Raw genomic sequence first — 25,275 nt, 5'->3', positions numbered from 1 at the left:
AGTCAGTAAACAGTGAGGAAGAGAGAGAGCAGTAATTATCGAGCAAACTATAGAGTGAATGAAGAGAGGGAGCGGCGATTCAGTCAAAATACAAGTATGAACCTGGAAATGAGCACGATATGTCCCCTTTAAGTTTGGCTGCCTAACATGCAATGCACAAATGCTGTGGTTGCTAGCCTTATTTACCACACTGCTAGCCGATTCTGTCACTTAAACAACTATATGAATGTGAGACTTCTCTTGCAATTAGATGCTGCTGTAAAAACAAGGCACCTGTCAGGCATACGTCCCTGATGTTTCTATTGTAACTGCCCTGGAGACTCACTCTTGCATGGGTTTATCCGGCGCTAGCACTCCTCAAGGAGAGCTGCTATATGCCACATGCACTCGCTGTGGGATCTGATCTACCTCCACACAGACATGAACAAGGAAGACCAGAGTATCAACCAGTGTTCCTCTTTCTCTGTGTGCATCATATAGTGTGTTAATTTGTACTCATTAATCACACACTTGACATCCTACAGTGCATAACTCCAGAGTGATAAGTATTAATTACATTTCTTGCGGTGTCCTTTGAGGCAACTTTGGAAGATTTCAGATTTGTGGATGTATTTTTCTTACTATTTAAAGGTGCAGTGTGTAGGATTTGGCGGCATATAGTGGTGAGGTTGCAGATTGCAACCAACTGAAACTTGTACCAAGTGTGTAGGAGAACTACAGTGGCCGACATGAAAACGTGAAAACGTGAAAACGTGAAAACGTGAAAACGTGAAAACGTGAAAACGTGAAAACGTGAAAATGTGAATGGCCCTATCTAGAGCCAGTGTTGGTTTGTCCGTTCTGGACTACTGTAGAAACATGGCGGCTGGCTCCGTGAAGAGGACCCGCTCCGTATGTAGATATAAACGGCTAATTTTAACGTAACGAAAACACAACAATTTGTATTTTCAAGAAAGCAAACTTATGAATATTATATTCCATTTCTGACAATAGATCCCTCTAAATGCTACAAACTGTTCCTTTAAGGCAACCAATGCTTTTAATTTGTTTCTGTTTGGTGTAAAAGTCAGTTAGCAGACTCTTAAAACTTGCATTACCTCATAACTATACTGTAACACTGAAGTTTCAAGAGGCTGCTAACAGAAATGAATGGAAATCAATGGCTTCCTGGAATGCAAGCAAAAATATAGAAAAAATACTAAGACTGACAGTATGCATTTATAAATATTCATCATACACGTTAAGGGGGAAAACCATCCAAATTAAGAATTCCAATATGTTATTTCCATGGTCTCGGAAAGTTCAATCAATATTTGTGAACATGTGCTTCTCTCCCTCAAATCCAGAAACCAGAGAAGTAAGTCTGAAACTTGTGATGTCATACAGTAGAGTATAAAGTCTGGATCCGCTCCATAGACAATGAATGGGAGGCTGATTTTATGGACCACAGAATGTTTATTTTCTCTTTTTTTTATACACAAATGAGCTTTATTCTATTGTAGTGTTGTCCTCTGGGTGCTCTCAGTGTCATCTAGAACATCTGAATTTTGAAAATGGGCATAGTTCCCCTTTTAAGTATAAATGATTTGTAGTTAAGGAGTAAATATTGTCAAATACTATCTCATCTCATGTCACCAAAGCAACAGTCTCGGGTGTGTAAGAGCTCTGTGGAAGCTCTTTGCTCACATGTTTACATTATTTATAGGTACTGTCGTACTCTAGAGAGTGTACCACCAGTTCCCTGCACTTCGTGTGACAGAACAGCAGAGGAACATCTGTCAATCGCAGCAAAGTGTTTCCCTCTACGGTGGGCGGGGCTGAGGCGATGGGTCTCCATGCCCACATCAGTCCGGTCAAGGGCAAAAGTCATAATCCTTGATGCACAGTGGCTTTAAGATGTGAGGGGATAAGCGTTTGCCTGAACTCCACAGTGGGCGCGACGAGAAACAGCTTGGACCTTTGAGCAAATCATTTATCGCAAACTTGTTAACCATCTCGACTGAAAATATCATTTGAATATGTGTGTGCGCGCGCATGCCTGTCCGCTTGTGCCTGTGTATGCATGTGTGTGTGTCATCATAACGTATCCAAAGCTTTAATTTGGAAATCTACTCAGGGATTACTTGTTGGAATACACTCAAAAGATTAAGCATCCTCTATGTTTTACGTCCTCCATCCTGACCTGCTTAATATCTTGCCCGTCTCCACAGCCGGCCTCAGAAAGTTCCATCTAAAATGTCAAAGGAGTTTAAAGGGTGGCGATCGTTTTGACAACAGACACATATGGTTACTTTAACCTATAACCTGGCAAGTGCGTCATTCTGTCTTTGATTTAACATCAATCTAACCACAATGGACACAATAAAATACCACATTCGTGCGCTGTTAGAGCTCCGTAAATGGCAGAAACACAAACAATAGACAACAAATCTAAAACAACCCAATGGCGGTGACTTGTAGGTAAAGTCTGGGACAGCTGGATAGGTCATATCGGTGCTATTCTCATCTTACTGACCTACTACTCATGGGAGTTTAGTGACGTCATTTCCCTCTGAATGCCCTCAAATGTATCCTCTTTTCGCTCTGACTTGAACACGAATTACTGAATCAGATTTTACTTCTCGGGAGATTAAGCTCCTGTGTTTTTGGAGGAGAGGTTACAGAGTGAGATTAAAGCTAAAGGGTTGGCTGCGCTCTGATGCCAATAAAAATTTGTAAATACCTACACCGTGTCTATATTTTTTCTATTAACTAATTAAAATAATGTATTAATAATATTATTGGCTTAATCGCATGCATACATACACAATCTCTCATAAAAAGGAGCCCAGGGTCACCTAAATCAAAGAACCCTTTGTCATGAAAAGGCTCAATAATAGAGTTGTACAGAAAAAATAACCTTTTTCTTGCACTTTAACTGTCTCCGTTTCATATATGAGCATTTTAACATGTCAAATCATGCTCTAATGTTTCAGTTATAAGTAAACACTAAATCTGAGAATCTGGAACAAGTGAATGTTTGACATCTTTAGTCATCTTTAGTTGTGCATGCTTAATATGGGCAAAAGAAAATATTGGGGTATTATGTTTTGTGATACTGTATCAATTCTCAAAAACACAATACTTTATTTCATTTGCAAAGAGACGCGCCTTCTCAGTGTATGTGCCCTCTCAAAGTAGTGCTATAATGTTGGATTTTACATAAAAATTGCATACAAAAATAATCTTTTTTTACTCAGATTTTATACATATGGTGGTGTGTTCTTTATACTATAACCTAAAATTTAAAACCGCAATATAATTGCATTGATTACAGTATTGCAATATAGGAAAATATATTGAATCGTAGCCCCTGTATCATGATATGTATCGTATCAAAGTAATTAAAGTACTAGTAATAATTTGCCTGTATCTGTGTGTTTACCAAAATTATTTTGCTCTGTTAGTATTAAAAGTGATTTTGATTACATAAATAGTTTTTCTTGTCAAACAAATAAAGTAAGGCTGTTAAAGTTATAATAAAGTGTTAGTGCAAATTAATTTCAACGCCACTAATTTCTTTAACGCAATCGATCTTCCTAGCTAGAGCTGAAGATATCATATGAAACTAGAAAAACCTAAGGAATCCATTGGTACCAACCAGGTCATACTAGCTTGTCACGAAGGAGGCTAAATAACGCTTCAAACTTGCGTTAGATTTTGGCGAGGAAAAATTGGCATGGGCATTTTCAAAGGAGTACCTTGACCTCTGACCTCAACATATGTGAATGAAAATGGGTTCTATGGGTACCCACGAGTCTCCCCTTTAAAGACATGCCCACTTTATGATAATCACATGCAGTTTGGTGCAAGTCATAGTCAAGTCAGCACACTGACACACTGACAGCTGTTGTTGCCTGTTGGACTGCAGTTTGCCATGTTATGATTTGAGCACATTTTGTAATGCTAAATGCAGTACCTGTGAGGGTTTCTGGACAATATTTGTCATTGTTTTGTGTTGTTAATTGATTTCCAATAATAGATATATACATACATTTGCATAAAGCAGCATATTTGCCCACTCCTATGTTGATAAGAGTATTAAATACTTGACAAATATCCCTTTAAGGAACATTTAGAAAAAGAAAGAAAATGTGCGACAAATTTGCGATTAAATATTTTAGTTGATTGACAGCCCTAAATAAAGTTATTATTATGTAATCAAATGGGGGAAAAAATCTGTGCTTTTAATGAACCCCAAGGGTTCTTTAGGAGGAACTCTGTAAGATGGGTGTATACTGTAATGAATTGTTTAGGGGTGCCATATATGTTCCAAGATATAGAACCTAAAAAGGTTCAATATAGAACCACTTATTATAAGAAAAGAAAAGAATATCTGCACCAAACTTCCCTGTTAAAGTTTAATATCATTTGTTATTTGCTATCATCCATTTCCTTGTATCATTAACAAGAGCACCTAATGGAAGCCATTTGTTGAAGCTGCGGGATTTCAGATTCACACAGATGGGTATTTAGTTCACTATAACCCTTGAACTAGGCCTGGCATGGGCAGAATCTGAGTCATCCTGTTGTGCTTGTTTCAAAAGCATTTTGGATTTATAGGATTATTCAGTGCGTGGGCTGAGTAGCAATATTTGGAAGGTTTCACACTGTGCCTTTGATTGGGAACAAAGTCCACAGATGAAATATTCATCTATGCATGCACGACTACATTCATATTGGTGTTTGAAATTAAATCAAAAGGTGTTTCTGGTCCGTCACAAAGACACAAACTTCAGTACAGTATCTCCTCTCAACAATAACAGAATATCAATCCGAAGTGATCCGGTCCGCTCCGGTCGACCTAATCATGTCATAGAGCTTTTGAGATGATGAAATCTCCAAAGACCCCCCTCTCTCCAGCTGGCAACTCCATGTTTCTCTGTAAAGGGTTCCAGTGGAGCCGGGGTGATTATCCACACCACATGTCGTCTTGTGCACAGCCTCTCTCACGCTACACCCCTCCCTCTGACGGGATCATTCCTCTATACATTACGCCTATAAGTCACAGATTTAAATATGAAGCCTAAAGCACATCCTCTATCGTCCTATCGGTCTTTTTTTGTTCTACTGGCACCGAGTCTGAAGCTCAAGCTACTGTATCTAATTATAGACATGACGTGCATGGGATCAAAAGCCATTAGATGCTAAATATTTTTGATGTTATGTAATAGCCCGCAGATGATTAACAAGCAGTAAGCAGGACAAACAGTCACTTACCCTGCATCACTTCCGTATCCACATATTAAGGCATCCTTTGCTCCCTCAACTTTGTAAAAATTATCTAAGGAAAAGGGGAAAAACAAGTTAAAGAAACAACTTTACTGAATGTTAATGATACTGGACAGTATTCAGAGATGCTTTCTCAACACCAGTGTTTTGTTTGTTTTTTTGGCTGACCTTCGCTGCCCAGGAAGTCCATCCTGGAGCTCCAGGTTCTGTTGTTGCAGATGAAGGATGCGTTGGGGCTGTAGGAGGAGTTGACGCAGTGCGTGAGGCTGCGGATGCACTTTTGCCGCAGCAGCCCCATGAAGAGCTGCAGGCCGATGAGGGCGAACACGCTGAGGCAGAAGACGGTCAGGATCATCACGTCTGCCAGCTTCCTCACGGACTGGATGAGAGCGCCGACGATGGTCTTCAGACCTTGACGGAGGAGAGGAGACAATATATTAGCTGTCCTGTAACACGCAGACACGTGAAGCTTTCTGTTGATGTGTCATCTTACCTGGGATGACTGAGATGGTTTTCAGTGCTCGTAGTACTCTGAAGGTTCTTAATGCTGAGACGTTTCCGAGGTCTACAAATTCTGTCACATATCTGGAAATTGATAAAAGGAGATTTATGAACAGGAAGATTCAATAAGTAATAGTTCTGGTGATCTGTATGATCACCAGGGTTAATAATAAAGTTCAGACATACTTAACAGTTTCTATATGATGTCTTTATAGATACATTTTAATCAAATAACATTATGGGTTTGTCTTTTTATCGACTTAGCAACTTAGTTTAAATAGATAATTCTTACAGAGTGTGTCAGTGACTTTACTTAATCCTGCAATAACTGATTTTATGGCCACCTGGGGGCAACGAAAACAAGCTGTGATCCCAACACTGACATATAGGTTGATGTGGCTGACATGTTAGCAAATAGTTGCCTATTTACACATCCAGCAGAAACGGAGCAACATTAGCATTCATTTGGAGTTTGCTCTGTTTTGGTCTCCACCAACTTTTGAGGGAAATATCTGGCTCTTTAAGCTGCTAAATGCTCCACTATGTTCACCACCTAGTTGCTAACTTTGTCTTTCTAATGCTTGGTGCTAGGGACGTAGCGTACCAATGTTAATTTTGGCAGCTATTTTAGATTTAGTCTTATGGTCTAAAGACGAAAATGCCTTAAGAGCAGCAGTTGGGCGGGTTCATCACTTCAAGCTCCATTCACACACAAGTAGTCATGTGATCCATTGTTCATATAAAAACACTGATTATAGCCCTCTTAAGAGGTAAAACAACAAGAACAGCATGTGTTGAGTACCTGTGAGAGGAACTGACTGAACCATAATTAATCAAAAACAAATTAATCGCCGAAGGTGATGACAGCTTTCAGTGTGTCTACAACATGCATTAAAAGGGATTTTGTCTCGCTGTTTTCAAACAAAGCAAATGTCCTATCAGGATGATTGGTCTCGGACAATGCTGAACCGACGCAGCGAGAGGTCACCTGTATAATCTGCTACCTGCATCATGGGTAGGGAGTCATTGCACACAGATCTATGACCTTAACAATAAGCTTATCATCGTCATGATGCTTCAAATCACCACTCAGGATGACTAACTGACTACGGTCACTTTGACACTTTATCATCTGCACAAAAACTGCCCCACAAGACAGAATGGGGAATTAAGGTGGAACTTTTTAATGAGATGTTTCTGCACAATGTAGCCACTGCTATGAATGAAACATGAATGACATCGTAACTTACGCCATGACAATGACGCTGAAGTCCAGCCAGTTCCATGGATCTCTCAAGAAGGTGAACGGCATTATACAGAACCCTCTCGCTAATATCTTTATCGCCGACTCGAAAGTGTAAATGCCAGTGAAAGTATACCTGAAAAATATTCATGGGGGGGGAAGGAAATGCAGTTAGCTCTGAATCCAGTGTTTTACAACAAGATTTACCGTTCAGAATGGATTTGAGCATTAAAATAAACAACAATCAGTAACAATAAAGACTGAAAGACAAAGCATGAAAAATAAAAGAATGAATCATGTGTAAACGCTCTCAGCCCAAATGTCTTTGAATTCAGCTGTAGTGATGTCACTGACAGATTGTGTGCAAGATATGAAATAGCATGCCTAAGCCGTTTAAAATAACATAATGAGCACATATATTATTGCAGTCTACATTAATACGTGTTTCATGTTTACAAACAAATAGAAACAAATGAAAAGTAAAGTAAATCTATGCAGTACACACAAGACATGGTGAAGACTTTCCAGTGGTTCATTCATATTCAACTTTTGTTTCATACTTGTATGCAGTCTTTTAGTTCAGGTCTGCCACAGTCAAAGAGCAAAAATGAAGCTACGGTCAGCCGCTGGTTAGCTTAGCTTAGCGTAAAGACTGGAAACAGGGGGAAACAGCTAGCCTGGCTCAGTCCGAACAAAAATGCATACTAACACCTCTAAAGCTCACACGCTATATCTCGTACAAAGACCAAAGTGTCAAAACGACCAGACAGGGTTTTAAAGGGACAGTGTGTAGGATTTGGTGGCATCTAGTGGTGTGGTTGCAGATTGCAACCAACTGAGAACCCCTCCGCTCACTCCTCCCTTTCCAAGACTGCAGTAACATGAGCCGCAGAGTGCAAAACCGTGGTAATGCCGGTAGCCTCGCTCAGTGGCCATCCTTACCATAATAACACTACTTTAGGAGCAACGGAAGTCAGACGGCGGCTGGCGGTACCACGGTTTTGCACTCTGCGGCTCACGTTACCGCAGTTTCACAAGCGTGTCGGAGAACTACGGTGGCCTTCAGGTAATGTAAGAACGCGAAAGGCTCTTGCAAGAGCCAGTGTTTGGTTTGCTACTGTAGAAACATGGCGGCGCAACATGGCGGACTCTGTGAAGAGGACCCGCTCCCTATGTAGATATGAAGGGCTCATTCTAAGCTAACGAAAACACAACGATTCTTAGTTTCAGGTTGCTATACACTAATGAAAACATAGTTATGTATATTATATTCCATTTCTGCTAATAGATCCCTGAAACGTTCCACATTGTTCCTTTAATGCTGAACTATTTCTTAACTGGGGAGCAGTAAGTTCCTAAAGTCATTGTTGGTTACCTGGCAACCGCACTGTGACGAGAGGAACTCAGATTTTGTGACGTTCTAACAGAGCCAGGCTATCTGTTCCTGTCTGCTAAGATAAGCTGATCGGCTATTAGCTGTAGCTTCATATTTAAAGTGTTGATATTCTCATCTAACTCTCAGCAACAAAGCGAACTGCTTCTCTTTTCGCATGTCTAAAGTTGCAAAAGTAAATGAACAAATTCAGTCAATACAGACAGCATGCTGCATGCTAAAAATGCCTTTGACCCACTGATAATGACAACAACTCGGACCCATCTTCCACATCATGCACATCACAATATTTCTGTAGACTTTAAAGTTTCATTCGACGCCACATGCTTTCTTTTAACATGCCTAGGGGGCGTTCTGACTGCACTAAATATCACATGCATCATATACTTACATGTCGACTGATTCCTCTATCATCACTGACAAAACAACAAACCCCAGCAAAGCTCCACATTAGAACACATGTAGCACAGTTTCAAATTATGTCCCAAGACTCAGAGTGTTATGTTAAATACTACTTACTCCAGGTACTTGGTCCATGGTGCCGGATCCGACATGGCCATGAAGAAACAGTTGGTCAGTATGGTGAACATTATGAACAAGCTGAACAACGTGGAAAGGAGGTTAAGGAAAAGAATATAGTGAAATAGTAACTTACAGTCATATAAGCTTTTTGTGATAAGCCAACAATGTATCGCACAATGTTTCTTGTAATCCTATGAAATATACCCAGAAGGATAAACCATCACTTTGCGTGCCAACGGCATTAGAACTACAGTAAATGCAGATTAAGGAAAATGCCAGTAAATTTCATTTAACATTAAATCAGGGGAGTCGTATCACTCTCTCTTATGGATGAATGATACAATAATAAAGCTGCTAACTTTAAAATCATTAGAACGTAATCAGAATAATCACCTGAAACTTCAGTTTCTTTAAATAATCTAAATTATTTAATAATTTTTTTTATTATAAAATAAAAAATATAAAAAAATATTTTTCTGCTCTTAAAATGAAGTTCAGAGCATGTTGTCAGTTACACTTATTCGTGATTTATCAGTTGTAGAAAAATCAATAACAGTTGATAGATGTTCTTTAATATATAATTTGATCAATAGATGTTTTGTCATCCAGAGGAAACATTCCCTCCAGCATGTAAAGTACGAATCGGCTGTCTGAGAACTAACAGGCCGCCGTCACATGACGTGAAATCTCCTTGCTCTTATTTCATTTCAGAGATTAAAAGAGGGATATGAGGGGATTTGTTTTGCAATGCCAGAGGGGACCATTACAAAGCTGTTTCAAAAATGGGACTATGGAAAAATCCAATAGAAACATTCGGGGGGAAATCAGTAAATATTAGAAATTGGCTTATCTGCCAGTGTGAGATGGAAGGAGTGGAGTCTAGACGTTTTACAGCATACGATTATTATTTTTGGTGGAAACTTTTCACAGTGGTTTGTTCTCAGCAGTCTGATCTTCATGTTATCACAGAAATCAGGACTCTGACATCAACACTTTTACTTTGAAGTGAAACACTTTTTGGAGCGCAAAAGAAATACCTGAAATCATCTAATCCTGATTACTAACTAGGGCTGTCAAAGTTAACGCGTTAAAGCAAATTAATTTTAATGCCACTAATGTCTTTAACGCATTAACGCAACTTGTGATTTTTAGGTTGTAGCGGGCTCAGTTTAAAAGCTAGAGTGAAGATACTGGTATCATATGAAACTAGAAAACCCTAGGAATCCATTGGTGTCATACTAGCTTGTCTCAAAGGAGGCTAAATAATACACATACACTAAATCTTGGCGAAGTAAAACTGAAGGTCCCTTGACCTCTGACCTCAAGATATGTGAATGAAAATGGGTTCTATGGGTACCCACAAATCTCTCCTTTACATACATGCCCACTTTATGATAATCACATGCAGTTTGGAGCAAGTCATAGTCAAGTCAGCACACTGACACACTGACAGCTGTTGTTGCCTGTTGGGCTGCAGTTTGCCATGTTATGATTCAAGTATATTTTTCATGCTAAATGCAGTACCTGTGAGAGTTTCTGGACAATATCTGTCATTGTTTTGTGTTGTTAATTGATTTCCAATAATAAATATATACATACATTTGCATAAAGCAAGCATATTTGTCCACTACCATGTTGATAAGAGTATTAAATACTTGACAAATCTCCCTTTAAGGTACATTTTGAACAGATACAAAATGTGCGATTAACTACGGACAATCATGTGATTAATCTCGATTAAATATTTTAATCGATTGACAGCCCTATTACTAACTTTTAAATTATACTCATATCACTTCTATTATCGCTATATTTTTTAAGCCAATAAGGGTGTTCACCCACCAGTGCTTTATCACAAATTTCATTGATATCAGCCTTAAACAAACAAATTAAAGTGACAGGTAATATGGTCTGATAGGAATATTTTGCTCGCTCTATGAAACAGTTACATGATTATTTCACATGGCAGGATGAGACACAGGCTCTGTGTAATAAAAAAAAAAGGATATGAATGGACTAAAACTTTCATGGCGATTGATCTGATGAAGTGAAACGGAGTAAATATGTAAACTGCAGATGTGGCACTGAATCTGAAGATGACCTTCCCTTTGTTAAGTACCATGAAAGTCTGCAAAGAAAACAGAGAGAAAACGGAAATCATTAGTGAGAAAAATCACATTTTCCAAATCTTATTGCGTAAATTCTGTAAATAAAACTAATTGTAACAAGTCATAAGAATGTAAATACATTTCCCAAACAAATTTTCCCATCATGCGCAGGCTCCATTTTCTTCAGCTCTGCAGAGAAACACAGTTAAGCTGTTCTTTACCCCACAGCGGATGATAATATAGCTGCTGTGTTGAATCCACCACTCAGTCTACCATCTGTGTTGACTTCCACCGTAAGTACTTCTGCCTCCAAGAAAGTAGCAAGTGCACATACACGCAGCCAGCGAGGCCAGTTTGAGATAATGGAGGCAACTCCAAAGCGGGTTGAACCTTCCCCCAACAGATGTGGCATTTATTTAAATATTTTTTCCGTCTTTGGATAATCCTCCCATCCAGCAGCGCATCACATGCCAAAACAAAGAGACCCTGAGAATGACTGCCACGTCCTTTTTCATCTCTCCATAAGCGGCCCATTAATGGGCAGCGGCCTGATCTACTGACTCTGCAAATCAAAACTTGCTAATCCTATTTCTACGTCCACAAAAGACGCTGCAGCTCTCGTCTCGTCTCGGCTAGCTGCTCTAAAACGCCACTCGGTAAATTCAGTTGGGCTGATCGGGAGGATCACTGACATATCATGTTCACGAGTCCAGATGAGAGTTTTGTGTCAGTGAAATAGTATCATAATTGACACTACATTTTCTGAGATGAAAGTGGCTGAGAGCTACTCAGAGCACCAAGTTGTACATCGCCAATAGCAGACATCACTTCTGTCTTACTTTTATGGTCCTTTAATAATGTTTCAGCCACCGCAGTCATCACCTCTATTACAATCCCGCCACAGGCGAAGGGCTTCTTGTGTTTCTTTAGGATGTGCGCCACTAAACTAAGCCTCTGTTGCTGCACTGGCCTTCTTCATCAGTTTGGTAAACTGTTGTCTTTTAAGCAAAGCTTACAGCTCCTTTACCTTCTCTATTCGTAAACTGCTATCAGTTGGAAAGTCCCATGAAAAGTTGCTGTGGACTTTGTTAAAGTGGCGCTCGACGTTACATCTTTTACCGACAGTGCAAATGAGACACACACATTTGTCATTAACATTCGTGAAAAAGAAGAACTCTGTTACCCATTCCTCATGAACACAGTATATTTTTTGCCTTTTATTGGCCTGGCTGTTTTCTACGGTCATTGTCAAATCCATTGTCAACGCTCCCGAGCTCAGCGAGCTGCGGCCGTTTGATTCTGTGCCAAACCGTGGCCAAACTAAAAGTTGGGAAAAGTTTCACTTTTAGCGGCCAGAGAGGACTCGCAGCCAATCAGTAAGCACATCCTGTGACTCCTGTGATGTGTCTACTGTATGTTACAAAGAATCTCTTCCCGCCTGAAACACGTGAATACGCGGCTGGGCAAACTTCGCCGCTGCCTGGTGTGAATTTGGCGTAACATCAAGTAATGTGTTTGGCAAATAATCATTTTGTGTCAGAAGGGGGCGAGATGTTTGTGAATTTGATTGGATAAAAATTTAAACATGCTTACAAAGTAACTTTGTGTTATTAAATTTATGTACATATTCTTTGAGCCACGCAGAAACCTAGAGAGTAGTTGGAGACATTTTCTAGACTAGTTATAGACTTGTTTGACCACCACTGTTTAACCCATCCAAAAAACTCCCCCACACAAATACACAGCAGCTCTCACCCTCTGGTCCTTGTAGTAAAACGGATCAATGTCTTCCAGTGGCACCCCGATAAGTTCTGTAGGGATGTCACCGAAGATGCGCGGCAGCTGCTTGCCTGCCTCCAGGTCGATCCTGGGCCTGGGTGGCTCTGCGTTCCTGTGAGCCTCGTGGCAATCCTTGCCACGAGTCTTGGCCTGCTCCTCCGCAATCCGCCGCTCCAGCGCAGCCAAGGATTCGCGAGTGAACCGCCGCAAGCCATCAGGACCCGTTGGTAACAGCATGGCTGCCATCTTTTCATCCTGATTCTCCTGTACAAGAATTTACTTACAGCTACAGGCAGAGGAGTGGGGAGTGAAGACACAGGAAAAGCAGAGATGGAGGAAGGTGAGAGAGAATAAGTCGTCTAATTCAATCATACAGGCTTCAGAAACAACAGTTTATGAACAACATGGCTTCTTGAATGTGGCACTTCATTCAATACAGAGATCAGATAGAAGTATACATCTAGCAAATTTATGCTAATAGGGGCTCAAAGGAAAAAAAAAGTGAGAGAACCGATTCTGTGTGATGAGGGGTTGATTCACGTCCAACTACTTTAACCATTAACCACTATGTGTTGTGTATATCCTGCAGGAAGTATAGCATCAGTAATGCGCTTAAGCATGGTGTACATGTTCACTACTAAAAGCTGAGGAGAAGTCAATAAAACCCGGTGTAGGAATGAGAGGAGGTCACAGTATCCAGTAGTGTAAACTGGAGTGTGTCTGCAACCAAGGTGGAGAGGTGATCACACACCACACGCTCCATGCATTTGCATATAGCACATATAACGCTATGGGCCTGTAGCCATTTCCAATCTTGGCCTTTTTTTGTTACGGGTATAATGGTGGACTCCTTCCACATGTGGGGAACAAAGCTGGAGTCAAGGAGCTGCTGAAAGAGTTGGGTTATGACGTTCCTAAGCACTCTGCCTTTGAGCCTGTCTGTTTTGCTTGGATTTACTCTGGACAAGGTGGAAACCACTTTCCTCTCCTCCATGGTGACTGGTATATGTGGGGGACTGGGACTGCTGGGGCTTCAGCCTTCTTGCGGTTGTGAGCAGTTGAACCTGGGGCCAGTTGCATAAACTTAGACGGGACTAGTCTTGGCCTTAGACTGTTCTTAGATTGACAGGTTAGATTAGTCTAGACTAGGTAGTAGCTCTAGAGGTAGGACAGTTAGCCACCACTTCCCCTGACTAAACCTGTTAGAAGGAAGTTAGCAAACTATTTCAACTCTTTCTATATTACTTTTAGCTAACTATTTAATTTGTTACCAATTACATTTATGCTCTTTACCTTTCCTGTTCTCTTCTCTCATACTTGGTGTGGTGCGTGATGTCGCTTTTGCATCCTCCATTTCTTTTCTAATTTCTGATCTAAATCAGTCTTACATTAGTCACTCATATTAGGGAAGCTTTGTGCAACAGGTCAATTTAAGAGTCTGTGGAAAGTCTGACTTATAAAGTTATATTTAAGACAAAGACTAGGTCTATTTTTAAGCTGTAGAAAATGTTTAGCTGTTCAGTAAAAGACGCAGGGTATTTGTTTGGGGCTGGCCTCTGGTCTCTGCCCATCATGGTGTTGATCCCTTTCCTCCACTTTATTGTTATAGTGGATTTTGCTTTCTGTCTAAATGCTCTCTCCAACTCATCGACACTTTTGTCACCATTTAAAAATGCCAGTTTATTTTTTATTAGGCATATTTTCAGGCTTAAAGCTGCTTTAATCAATATTTCCATATGGATCATATTAAGCGTATAATGTCAAAGAGATTGTGACAGAGAATTACCACCCATATCTGCATTTCCCTCAGCTCTACGGAGCACTTTAGCCTCTTTCAGCTCATTGTTTTTCATCAAACCCACTGTACACTACCTGCTCAGCATTAAACAACAGACAGACCACGTTAGCAGCTATCTGGTGAACATGGTGGAGCGTTTAGCAGCTAAGGAGCCAGACGTTTCCCTCAGGAGATGGTGGAGACCAAAAACAGAGCTACAACAAGAGTGAATATTGGACTTCGAAGATTGTCTAATTTCTCTACAAACAGAATCGTATAACATCAGAATGATCAAACAACTACTTTCAATATAAAAGTGGTTCTTTAAAAAAATCTCTGAATGGGATTTTTAATAATCTAAAAGGTCAGATTCACGGAAAATACTATAATTCATTAACACTGCGAATAAAGCAACAGGAAATAGTGACTATTCTCTTTTGCGAGGAAAGCATAACAATTCAAATGGAGTATGTGATATCTAAAGGACACAGGTATGTACGTCTCCAATCACTGACGCCCTTCTCTTCTTCAAACATTGTGTAATTTCTGGATTGCCTCTGATTTTCTGATTGGAAGATGGTACTGAGGGATGTCCAGAGACACGATATAAATGTTTCAACCTTACCACTGACCAGCTCCCTGTTATCCAACTGCCTCCGTCAAACTAGGGCAGCCATAGTTGTGAGTCAAGGGGATTAAGTCCACGGTCAGCAGCTCTGACCAGAGGTTTTCTACAGCCACTGATTTAGGATGGCGGTCACTTGTTGTTTGCCTGCATGGGCCTGGACATCGACCTGAAGCAACCTTAAAGATGTCATTTTTAACATCACACTACAGCACATCCCTAAAAGCCAAAATGTCCTCCTCTCTAGTTTCCTAACTAAACTTTGTACCGTGTCAGGTCGAATGACAGTTGGTGAGAGGACAGTAGACTTTATGAAAAAGCTTTCTAGTAACATTGTTAATAATGTCACACCTTGGCTGTGGCCAATTTTGAGTGTTTGTTTGAATTAATGCAGAAAAATGACAGATTATTCAACCCAATCTCATGGGAAAGCGTATAAATATCACAAGATTACAAGGACATTCCGTGTATCGTGAGAATGCATTTTAGCCTTTTTTCGACTTTCGGCATTTTTACACTACGCAACAAAACGACGGTAACGGCTGCAGTTAGGCTTAGGCAGCAAAAACTTTGAAGGCACCAATAGGTTTAGGAAAAGCATCATGGTTGGGCTTAAACTAAGGACGTAAACTAACTAAAATATGAAAGGAAGCAACGCAACAGAAGTAGGGAATACACAAATGTCACTAACGTAACTTCAGAATAACTCAACAACACTTTGGGATACGAACACCGGTCTCCTGGTTGAAAGTCCTGTTTTTGTTGGACCCATCCACCATGAGCACTCTTTCTCTCTTTTTATTCTACGTCACTAGCTCTGAGCGTAGCATATTTACACGGATGCATTTACAGTGCAGTCAACACAGACTACATGGCGTACAAATGACAAGCCAAAAGCAAGAACGGCGTTCTTAATGCACACAAAATGACTTGCGATTACCGTGTCATTCATACGCCATTTAGTGCGACCGAGCTGGATTATTTGTACCAGAGATGTTACTAAATACAATTTGAATAGCTTGAAATGCTGCCTGTGGATGTTTAAATTCTTAATTTCCTTTTTTCTTATTGGCAAACTTGGTTCCTCTGGACTTAAATAAAGCATACGGATAGTTTGCAGGTAATCTGATCAGAGACCAAAGCCACTGTCTAAATGAAGACAATACTCAAAACATTTCCACTACCAAAGAATTCACTCCCTCATTTTAGCCGGTGACCGAGTCTGATATTTTAATAACTGAAAAAGCTTTCCAAAGAGAGGATTACATTTCTCTGTTCCCCCTTTGACAGAGAAATACCATTGTAACCTTTTCATATTGACTAAGCTCTGTGAGTTCTCCATCTCCGCCTGTCCTGAAATGCATTGATCCATTCACACGTCCAGCCAGACGCTAGTTATCTGCTTTCACTTGATCTGCTTATTTGGCCTAGGTTGATCTCAGATCAGCTCGTCTCATACACTGAATCCAGCGCTCAAAAGAAATAGGTCCATTTGCAACGTCATTAATAAAGCAGATAAACGGGTTCAAAGCATATTTCTGTCAGGATGAGACGACTCATCCTGACAGAAATAGTCACAGCGTGTCCTCTGTGAAAGGTAACAAACACTACAGAACAGTCAGAAGCTATGTGACAATGACCTCTACTCTGTAGCATCAAAGTATATATGAATAATATATAATATATATGAATAATATCAATCTACAGTCAAAGAGAGAGAATATCTGCCTCTGTGCACTGTTTAGATTTAAGCGTAACGCAGATAGAAAAAATAGTATTTTCGTTGAATGAAATTTAATTCCCATAACAGCCAGATGTGATATGGTCATCATCACTGCAAATAATTATGATAATTAGATTGGAATTAGAGCGAAGCCACGGACCGGCACGCACAAACACAAACACAAACACAAACACACAAACACTCAACGTGACATGTGTTCTGCAATACTACTGTTTTAAATTGTCATAACCGAGAGGTGCACAATGAATACGGTGTAAGAAAATATTGAAAAAATTGAATAGAATATTATGTGATACTGCATCGATTCTCAAAAACATTATTGATTTATAATCAATAGTTTACATGCAAATATGAACTCAGTCAATTTATTTAATTTGCAAAGAGATGCACCCTCTCAGTGTATGTGTCCTCTCAAAGTAGTGCTGTGATGTTGGATGTTACAGCAACTCTGATAAATGCAAATGCAGATCCCGCTGTTCTGATTGCATAAAAAAGTAAACTTTACTCAGATTTGATGCATATGGTGGTGTGTTCTTTATATACTATGAAAGTTTTCCTAAAATTAGATTGAAATATCGCAAAATATTGCCTTAGTTACAGTATTGCAATATACTGAATCGTAACCCCTGTATCATCATCGTATCGCCAGATTCTTACCAATACACAGCCCTGATAAACAAACAATCTTAATATTAATCTTAATCTTAATACGGGTGCCTTAAATTTTTTTGTGACCAAGATATACTGTATAGCTACTAAGTGGGATATTTTACAGTGTAAAGGTCAACTTGTCAATGCTCTCTGGTGGACAAACTAATGGTGACACACAATGATCTCAAACCTAGTCTGGCGTGTCCGTTCTATAATTTCCTGTTATCTATCTGCTGACATATACACAATCTGATATATCAGCCTGGCTAGCTCTAGTTTGAACCCTTTAAGCAGCTGGGGAAAAAATGAATGAGTAATACTCTCCTCTTTCTAATCAGCTACCACTCATGAGCAAGGCATTGATCCACCATCACAAGACCATGGTCCCACATCACATTACATCACATTACACCACATTACATCACATTACGTCACTTCACATCACTTCAACTCCTTTCAGCTTTGTGAGACTTTGTTATTTTGGTTTGACCGGGTCAATCTCTCTGGCAAATATCCAGCTTATCTTACTGTAACCATTTGAAATAATCATGATTTAATATCAAATGTACGCTGCCTCTTGAGTGATTACTAGCTCTTAAACAATATCAACTCTCTGCACAAGTATGTTATTATTTTTTCTACATCTGTCACTTTATATTAACTGGACTGCTGGCACTTTGCTCTGTCTCCATTTCTATTTCTATCAACTTATATTCCAACTTTAACAGGAAACACATATTTTCACATGTATACTGAAGACCAGATCACCTGATCTCACTTTGACATTCTGTTGTTACTTTTTATTCTTCCTCATGAGTGTTCTCATTTAAGTAATCCCAATGTGGAACAAGTTGCCTACTAGGATCACTGAAGCACCTAGCAAGGTAAGTTTAAAAAACAAATACAAAAAAATCACATTAAAAATAATCCCGGTGGCTGACCTGAAAAACGGTGAATTTTTTTAATTTATTTTTTTTATCTTAGGCAGTTTTTATTTATTTTTTTTTTTTTCTCTTCTTTTAATTTTTTTATTTTATTTTTCTTGAACATGTTTTTATTGTGATTTTTTAAAATGTGTTATATGTCTTGTTATATGTTATGTTTTTGTTGTGTGTGGACCCCAGGAAGAGTAGCTGCTACCCTGGTGGCATCTAATGGGGATCCCAATAAAGAATAAAGTCACTTTTCAAGAGTAGCTCTTACAAACGACAATACGTTTTCTGTTACTTTGTCACCTGCTTATCATTCAAAGTTATTAAAATACAGCTTAATCTATTTATTAACATTTTTTCAAGGCAAAATCTAAAATTTTCTGATTAGCTCTAACTGTTTTTTCTTATCAAAATTCTCTTTTCTTAATATTTGAAATGCCAGAAAACATATATTCCATGTTTCCTGTGAATTGTCTGCATTCAATATTACAGATTGTTTCTTTGAAATAGAACAAGTGGGATCACCTTGTTGTCGTTATGGTCATTATGTAATATGTACTTCACTGGCTGTACTATAAAACATTTGCCAAATATAATGATAGGATATTTATGAAAACAAACAATTATATAATGGTTTATGTAGTAAAAAGAATGTCGTTGTGATTTTCTGTTATTTTTACTCTTATGTATTTACTAATATTCAGGTTTTATGTTTCTCTGGATTTATGGAGTTGAAAGAAGCTCCTTTCAGAATAGAAGGATAACACAACAAGCATTTCTTTGTTCACTCATGGTGATTGATTATATATAATCTCAAATTAGTGGTTTCATTTAGGACTACTTTGTTTACATTGCAAAGGCCTGTACACTGTGAATGAATCGGTTGTCGCAATATACCGGTATTGATGATAACCGTGATAATTTAAAAATTAAACATTAATATCATGTTAATAATACACATATGATATGATGATGATCACACTTTTGTACAGTTATGATTACAGACTCTCTCTCTCTCTCTTCACCGCTCTACAGTCATATTTTGTGCGTAATTAATTTGCCAAAAAAGAGACTAAACGTACAATAAACAAAGTTAAAGATGAATTTGACCGATGGCATTATTATATTATTTGTTTTCTTTCTTAAAATCTTCTATAGATATCGCAATAATATCGTTAATATCGTGAATTCTTTAGGCCACGATAATCGTGTAGTTAATATCTGATATCGTGATTCCAAGTATTTATATGTTTTTAATTTTTATTTCTGGCTATATTATAGGTCTGTTAAGAGTTTTTTCTTTCTTGCATCTTTTCTTTCTTGATCAAGACTTGTTAACTATCTTATAAAAACAAGCACCACATGTGGAATTGTTGACAGAGGGATTTACCATCAAATGAAACTATCTGATTACAAAGTTCCAGCCCAGACTGGGAGTCAGACTGCACACTTATTCTTTAGTGGGCCATGTTACGTGTCTGTGCCCTCTCAGAGCTTCATACTGTGATCCTAGATGCAGCAGACTGAACTGATGACCTACTTCTTCTTCTGCTGCTGCAAAAAAAAGCCTTTCAATGTAATTGCATCACATAGCTTAAATACGTAGGTTACAGAAGGTATAGATCTACAAAACAAGACATTACCAATAGGGGGGATGAATTGATGACAATTACTTTTACATGAGCTGTATAGACGCTTATATGCTGAACTGAATCCCACTCCAAAAACAGGGACATCTTCAAACTTATCATGAGTTACACATCAGTTATACATTTGACAAGAAGATGAAGGTGTTTGATGTCACCAAAAGAGGAAAATAGATCTCAAATGTGCCTCACATTGAGCATTATGTAATGTGTCACAGAAGCCACAAAATTTTGCACCAGAAATGTATGTCATCCCTGTAAGTAAGTAAGTAAGTGTAAGCCTTTAATGCTCAACATTGCATATTAAAACATTATTTATATTTTGCATTATGCACTTTCTGGTACTGTATAAAATATGCAATGTTGGTATTGTTTTAAATGATAGATTAATCCTAACACCAGACTTTAAAATAATTTTTTGTTTGTTTATTTTTTTTTTATTATTATTTTATGGAGAATTACTCCATTAACCCATCATAGAAAACAAAGAAAATCAGAGGACTAAATTGTTAACAGATTACTCTTTAAGAAGTAATTTACTTTTCTGTCAAGATGAATGCATGCTCAATATTAATTCCAAAAAAATCTGAATACTTACATATGAAACTCTGAGATTTACAGCATAATTTCAAGAATTGAGTTTCTGGTATATCTACTGTATAACATATGCAATGTTGGTATTGTTTGAAATGATAGATTAACCTTAACACCAGACTTTAAAAGAAATAATATCTTTTATTTTTTGTATTATTATTTTATGGAGAATTACTCCTTTAACCCATCATAGAAAAGAAAAGAAAAACAGAGGACTAAATTGTTAACAGACCACTCTTTAAGAAGTAATTTACTTTTCTGTCAAGATGAATGCATGCTCAATATTAATTCCAAAAAAATGAAATACTTACATATGAAACTCTGAGATTTACAGCATCATTTCCAGAGTTGAGTTCTTCGGGTTTTAGAAGAAGAAACAGCCAAACTCTCCGCGCAAAATCCATGTCGTCTTCTCCTCAACATTTTATTCTTCATGATGGACAACAAAACTCCAATCAGAGAAAAGTGCGTCTTATCACCACAATCCAAAAAAAAAAAAAAAAGTCTTCTATACAAAAGCCGGTCGTCTAATCACCTTTTATGTTGGACATCTTGAAACCTGCGACAGGTGCGTCGTCGTGCCAGCTGTCCTCTTTTCTTCCATCCAGAGTGGCTCTTCCGTATTCATCCCACAGAGGAAGAAAAAGGTCCCGAGCCTCAGAGGAGCGTGGAGAGGATGCTGCTCTGCGCTGTCGTCTTCCTCAGACGCGCACCTCGGTTTGCCCTTGAGAGCCAGAAGAGCGTGATGGGAGGGAGGATGCTGGATGCTGCTGGACCTGCAGGGGATTACTGCTCCTACATGGCACATTCAACATGGGACAGAGATATATAGTGAGGCGGTTTAACACATTACCAGATCGCAAAAAACATACAGTAGCCTATAAGGGACATAGTGAACTTTAACTTTGTTTACCCAAAATTCTGTGCGAGAAAAACTCCCAGGCTTACATAAAATAGGCTGCTTTCATTTTCCAAACTTTTTCAGGACCCCTAAACTGACACGAATTAGACCAAGGACCCCCATTTGATTTGTCAAAAATTGCATAATGTAAATGGACTTGCTTTTATAAAGCGCTTGTCTAGTCTTCCGACCACTCAAAGCTCTTTACACTACATGTCAGCATTCACCCATTCACACACACATTCATACACTGATGGCAGAGACTGCTAAGGTGCCAACTTTTCCCATCTGGATCTAATCTAAATACTCATTCACACACCGATGGCTATGCCTTCAGGAGCAATTTGGGGTTAAGTGTCTTGCTCAAGGACAAATCAACATGTGACCTGGAGCAGCCGGGGATCGGACCACCGACCTTCCGATTGGTGGACGACCTGCTCTCTGCGGCCGTAGTGTCCAGTGTTGCATAATGTAATGTTTCATCGGAAATAATATGCATTCGCGTGCTGTTGGTTTCATACTAAGGTTTCAGACATACTAAAATATCTCACATACTGTTTTAGCATACTAGCATGTTAGTATGGTATTTTGGACGCAACCTTTGTCTCAGGGTCCCCCATCTGATAGGATAATAGTCATGAATTCTGTCATTGTATGACTATTTTTCTCACTTATGGATGGAGTTATAGTGAAAATATATTCCCCTTCCTGCTGGGGACCCCATGGAACCCCCTCAAGGACCCCTGGGGGTCCCTGGACCCCACTTTGAAAACCACAGTGGTAGATTTATGGTAAACACTGGGCTAAGTAACCTAATGTCATCATTGAGTTTCTGAGGATATGGACCACATAGGCTGTTGTTTCTTGAACGTAGACTATGATCATAGAATAGGATATTTAATTTTGCAATTGACATAACATTGCATTTCAGAGACAGGCTGCCATGTGTTAACTAAGACCTAGGCCTACAACAACTGAATTCACCTTCAACTACAGAGAGGAATTAATCAATAAAATCATCTGCTGACTTGAATGAACTGTAAAGGGACATGGTTTAACATAAACTGTCAGCATATTGTGTGTTTCCAGTGGGCCGAGCCTGGGGTGGTGGTACGCCTACAGTTTTGGCCTCTTATTGCGCCCTCTAGTGGCCAACAATAGATTTTCTGTGAATATGATAGTCTGGGAAATGCAGTATGTGCTCTGCTAAATGACCAACCTCTCAAAGACAAGAAAGGCTGGGAATTTTTGCAACCTGAAGGAGTGTATGTTCTACTGTACAACTAAAAATGAACAGATGTTTAGGCTGACTCTAGTATTTATAGACCCAGTAGGTCTATTGTTCCACTGAGACTTGAGATTAATTCAACAACATTTTATTCTTGGCAGCGTAGAGGGCCTTAAAGGGGAACACTGCCTAAATTCAGAATTCCAATATGTTATTTCCATGGCCGAGGAAAGTTCAATCAATATTTGTGAACATGAGCTACTCTCTCTCAAAGCCAGAAACCAGAGAAGTAAGTCTCAAACGTGTGATGTCATATAGGGTATAAAGTCTGGAGCTGCTCCATAGACAATGAATGGGAGACTGATTTTATGAACCCACAGAATGTTTTTTTTACTTTTTTATACCCAAACAAGCTTTATTCTATTGTAGTGTTGTCAGTTGTGAAACAGAAAATGTTCCCATATACTCAGAACATTCCCCTGGGTGCTCTCAGTGTCTTCTAGAACAATACATATGTACAGTACACATATATTTCCCATTTGAATTTTGCCATGAATCACACATATGATGTTTGTCAATTTAAAAGATAATTTTGTAAGTCAAGAAAGTCACAGTTTATCGGTTTGTCGTAGTATCATTTAGTTTAGTGTGAAATTGCTCAATGAACTACATCTCTCGTCTCTCACAATATACGTCACTAACACCAGCTAGCTAGCTAAATTATATGATCCTCGCACAAATTAAACATTATCTTACCTGATGTATTTTATCCAGCGACTCCTGGTCTTTTTTCATCAGCCGGGAAGCGAAAGAACGAGTGAGACAGTTGCTCGTGTGAGTAAATCCCAGTACGAAACACACAGACATCGTAGCTTCAGCAAGAGAGACGTCACTTATGCGACTTTTGGGTGTGTAGTCTTTCCTATTATGCATTTTACTTTCTTGACTTGCAAAATTATCTTTTTAATTGAAAAAACATCATAGGTGTGATTCATGGCGTAATTCAACCAGGATCAAAAAAGTATTTGTCTCTCACCGTTGACTACCGTTCATATTTTAGAAATTAGGTCCCATAGTGGTCCACCGGAAGACTTCGGCTCTCTTTAAGTCTTTACCTATTCATTGTATGTGGAGCAGTTCCACACTTTATACCCTATGACATCACAAATTTGAGTTTTAGCACTTTTGTTTTTGGATTTGGGAAAGAGTTGTTCATATTTTCTAATATTTTTTGGACTGTCTTAGACCATAGGAATAACATGTAAGAATATTATGATGGGAAATAAAATGGTAACACTTGATTTTGACTCATGACCTCAATATTTCCTGGATTCGAGCCCAGGTTAATGATGTAATATGTATGTTTTGACAGGGAAAGGCTAAAATGATGCACAAGATTGTATATCGAGGTTGAACACTGGGTCAGCATTCGTATTGCACATCCGTGTTGCGTATTAATCGTGGTAGGCTGTAAAAGGAGACCATATGAGAAATTATCCTCTGATATATTCTAAGCCGTTCTTTAAAGGATTAAAGGCCTGCTTGGTGTTTGCTGCCTGCGTGTGTTTGACTTTGCAGGGGCAGATGTAGCACTGATGGTGATAAAAGAAGCACCTCGATTGCAATTTATAAGTTATCGGAGAGTATAAATACATGTTAGAATGCAATTTATATGGTTTAAAGCAGCAGTGGGTAGAAATGGAGCAAATATGATTAAAAAAAGTTATTTTAATAAAATGTTCACTATACCCGGGCAGTAGTGCATGAGACAGGTAATCTGAAAAAAATCATGTGCCTCTGTGTCCTCCGGTGCTCCTAATGGCATCTGCAAGATTTCACAGACCGGAGGAAAACAACCAATCAGAGCCGAGCTGGAGCCTGCCGTCTCTGAGCAGCTGTCAATCACTCATGAACTCCGATCAAATGGTCAAACTAGGCAGCGCTGATCAAATATGAATCAATATTCTGTTACTGTAATGCCTATTTCTTGCATAAAATGTTTTCAGAAACATCTCGTAGTGTACTGTTTAGCTGTAAAATGAGAAAGTTTGTGACCCAGCATTCATGTTGAGATCAGTTGAGGAAATACCAAGCACCGCCCACCAGCCTGAGCACAGCCAATAGGAACACTCTCTCTCTCTGAAATGACCTGTGATTGGTCAAAGTCTCCCGTCACAGGCTGGATTTTTGAAAGCCTGAAAACAGAGCCATGGGGAGTTGAAAAACGGAAATGAATAACTGTTTTTTGTTTACATTTTCATTTTTATTTATCATTATTGTAGGTCTATGGTACGACGGAGTATTAGGGCCACATTGACGAAAAACAAAAAAAATCTGAGGTTTCGAGAATAAAGTCATAA

General features: G+C 38.9%; 1 protein-coding gene across 1 annotated transcript in view; it reads right to left on the bottom strand.

Moving 5' to 3' along the window:
* LOC141776667 (sodium channel protein type 5 subunit alpha-like) overlaps positions 1-21,474 on the bottom strand; it is a 49,530-nt gene extending 28,056 nt beyond the window's left edge. The window contains exons 1-8 of the mRNA XM_074650409.1: positions 21,098-21,474; positions 12,794-13,103; positions 10,940-11,058; positions 8,928-9,017; positions 7,023-7,151; positions 5,765-5,856; positions 5,440-5,682; positions 5,260-5,323 (exon numbers count right to left, since the gene is read on the bottom strand). Of these exons, the coding sequence (XP_074506510.1) occupies positions 5,260-5,323; positions 5,440-5,682; positions 5,765-5,856; positions 7,023-7,151; positions 8,928-9,017; positions 10,940-11,058; positions 12,794-13,063 (1,007 nt within the window). The 5' untranslated portion in view covers positions 13,064-13,103; positions 21,098-21,474. The remainder of the gene's footprint in view (positions 1-5,259; positions 5,324-5,439; positions 5,683-5,764; positions 5,857-7,022; positions 7,152-8,927; positions 9,018-10,939; positions 11,059-12,793; positions 13,104-21,097) is intronic.
* Positions 21,475-25,275: the final 3,801 nt, after the last annotated feature.

Source organism: Sebastes fasciatus, chromosome 11 (assembly GCF_043250625.1).
Source record: "Sebastes fasciatus isolate fSebFas1 chromosome 11, fSebFas1.pri, whole genome shotgun sequence".
Lineage (NCBI taxonomy): Eukaryota > Metazoa > Chordata > Actinopteri > Perciformes > Sebastidae > Sebastes > Sebastes fasciatus.
The sequence above is the reverse complement of the archived record's forward strand: the minus strand, read 5'-3'. Positions and strand labels throughout refer to the sequence as shown.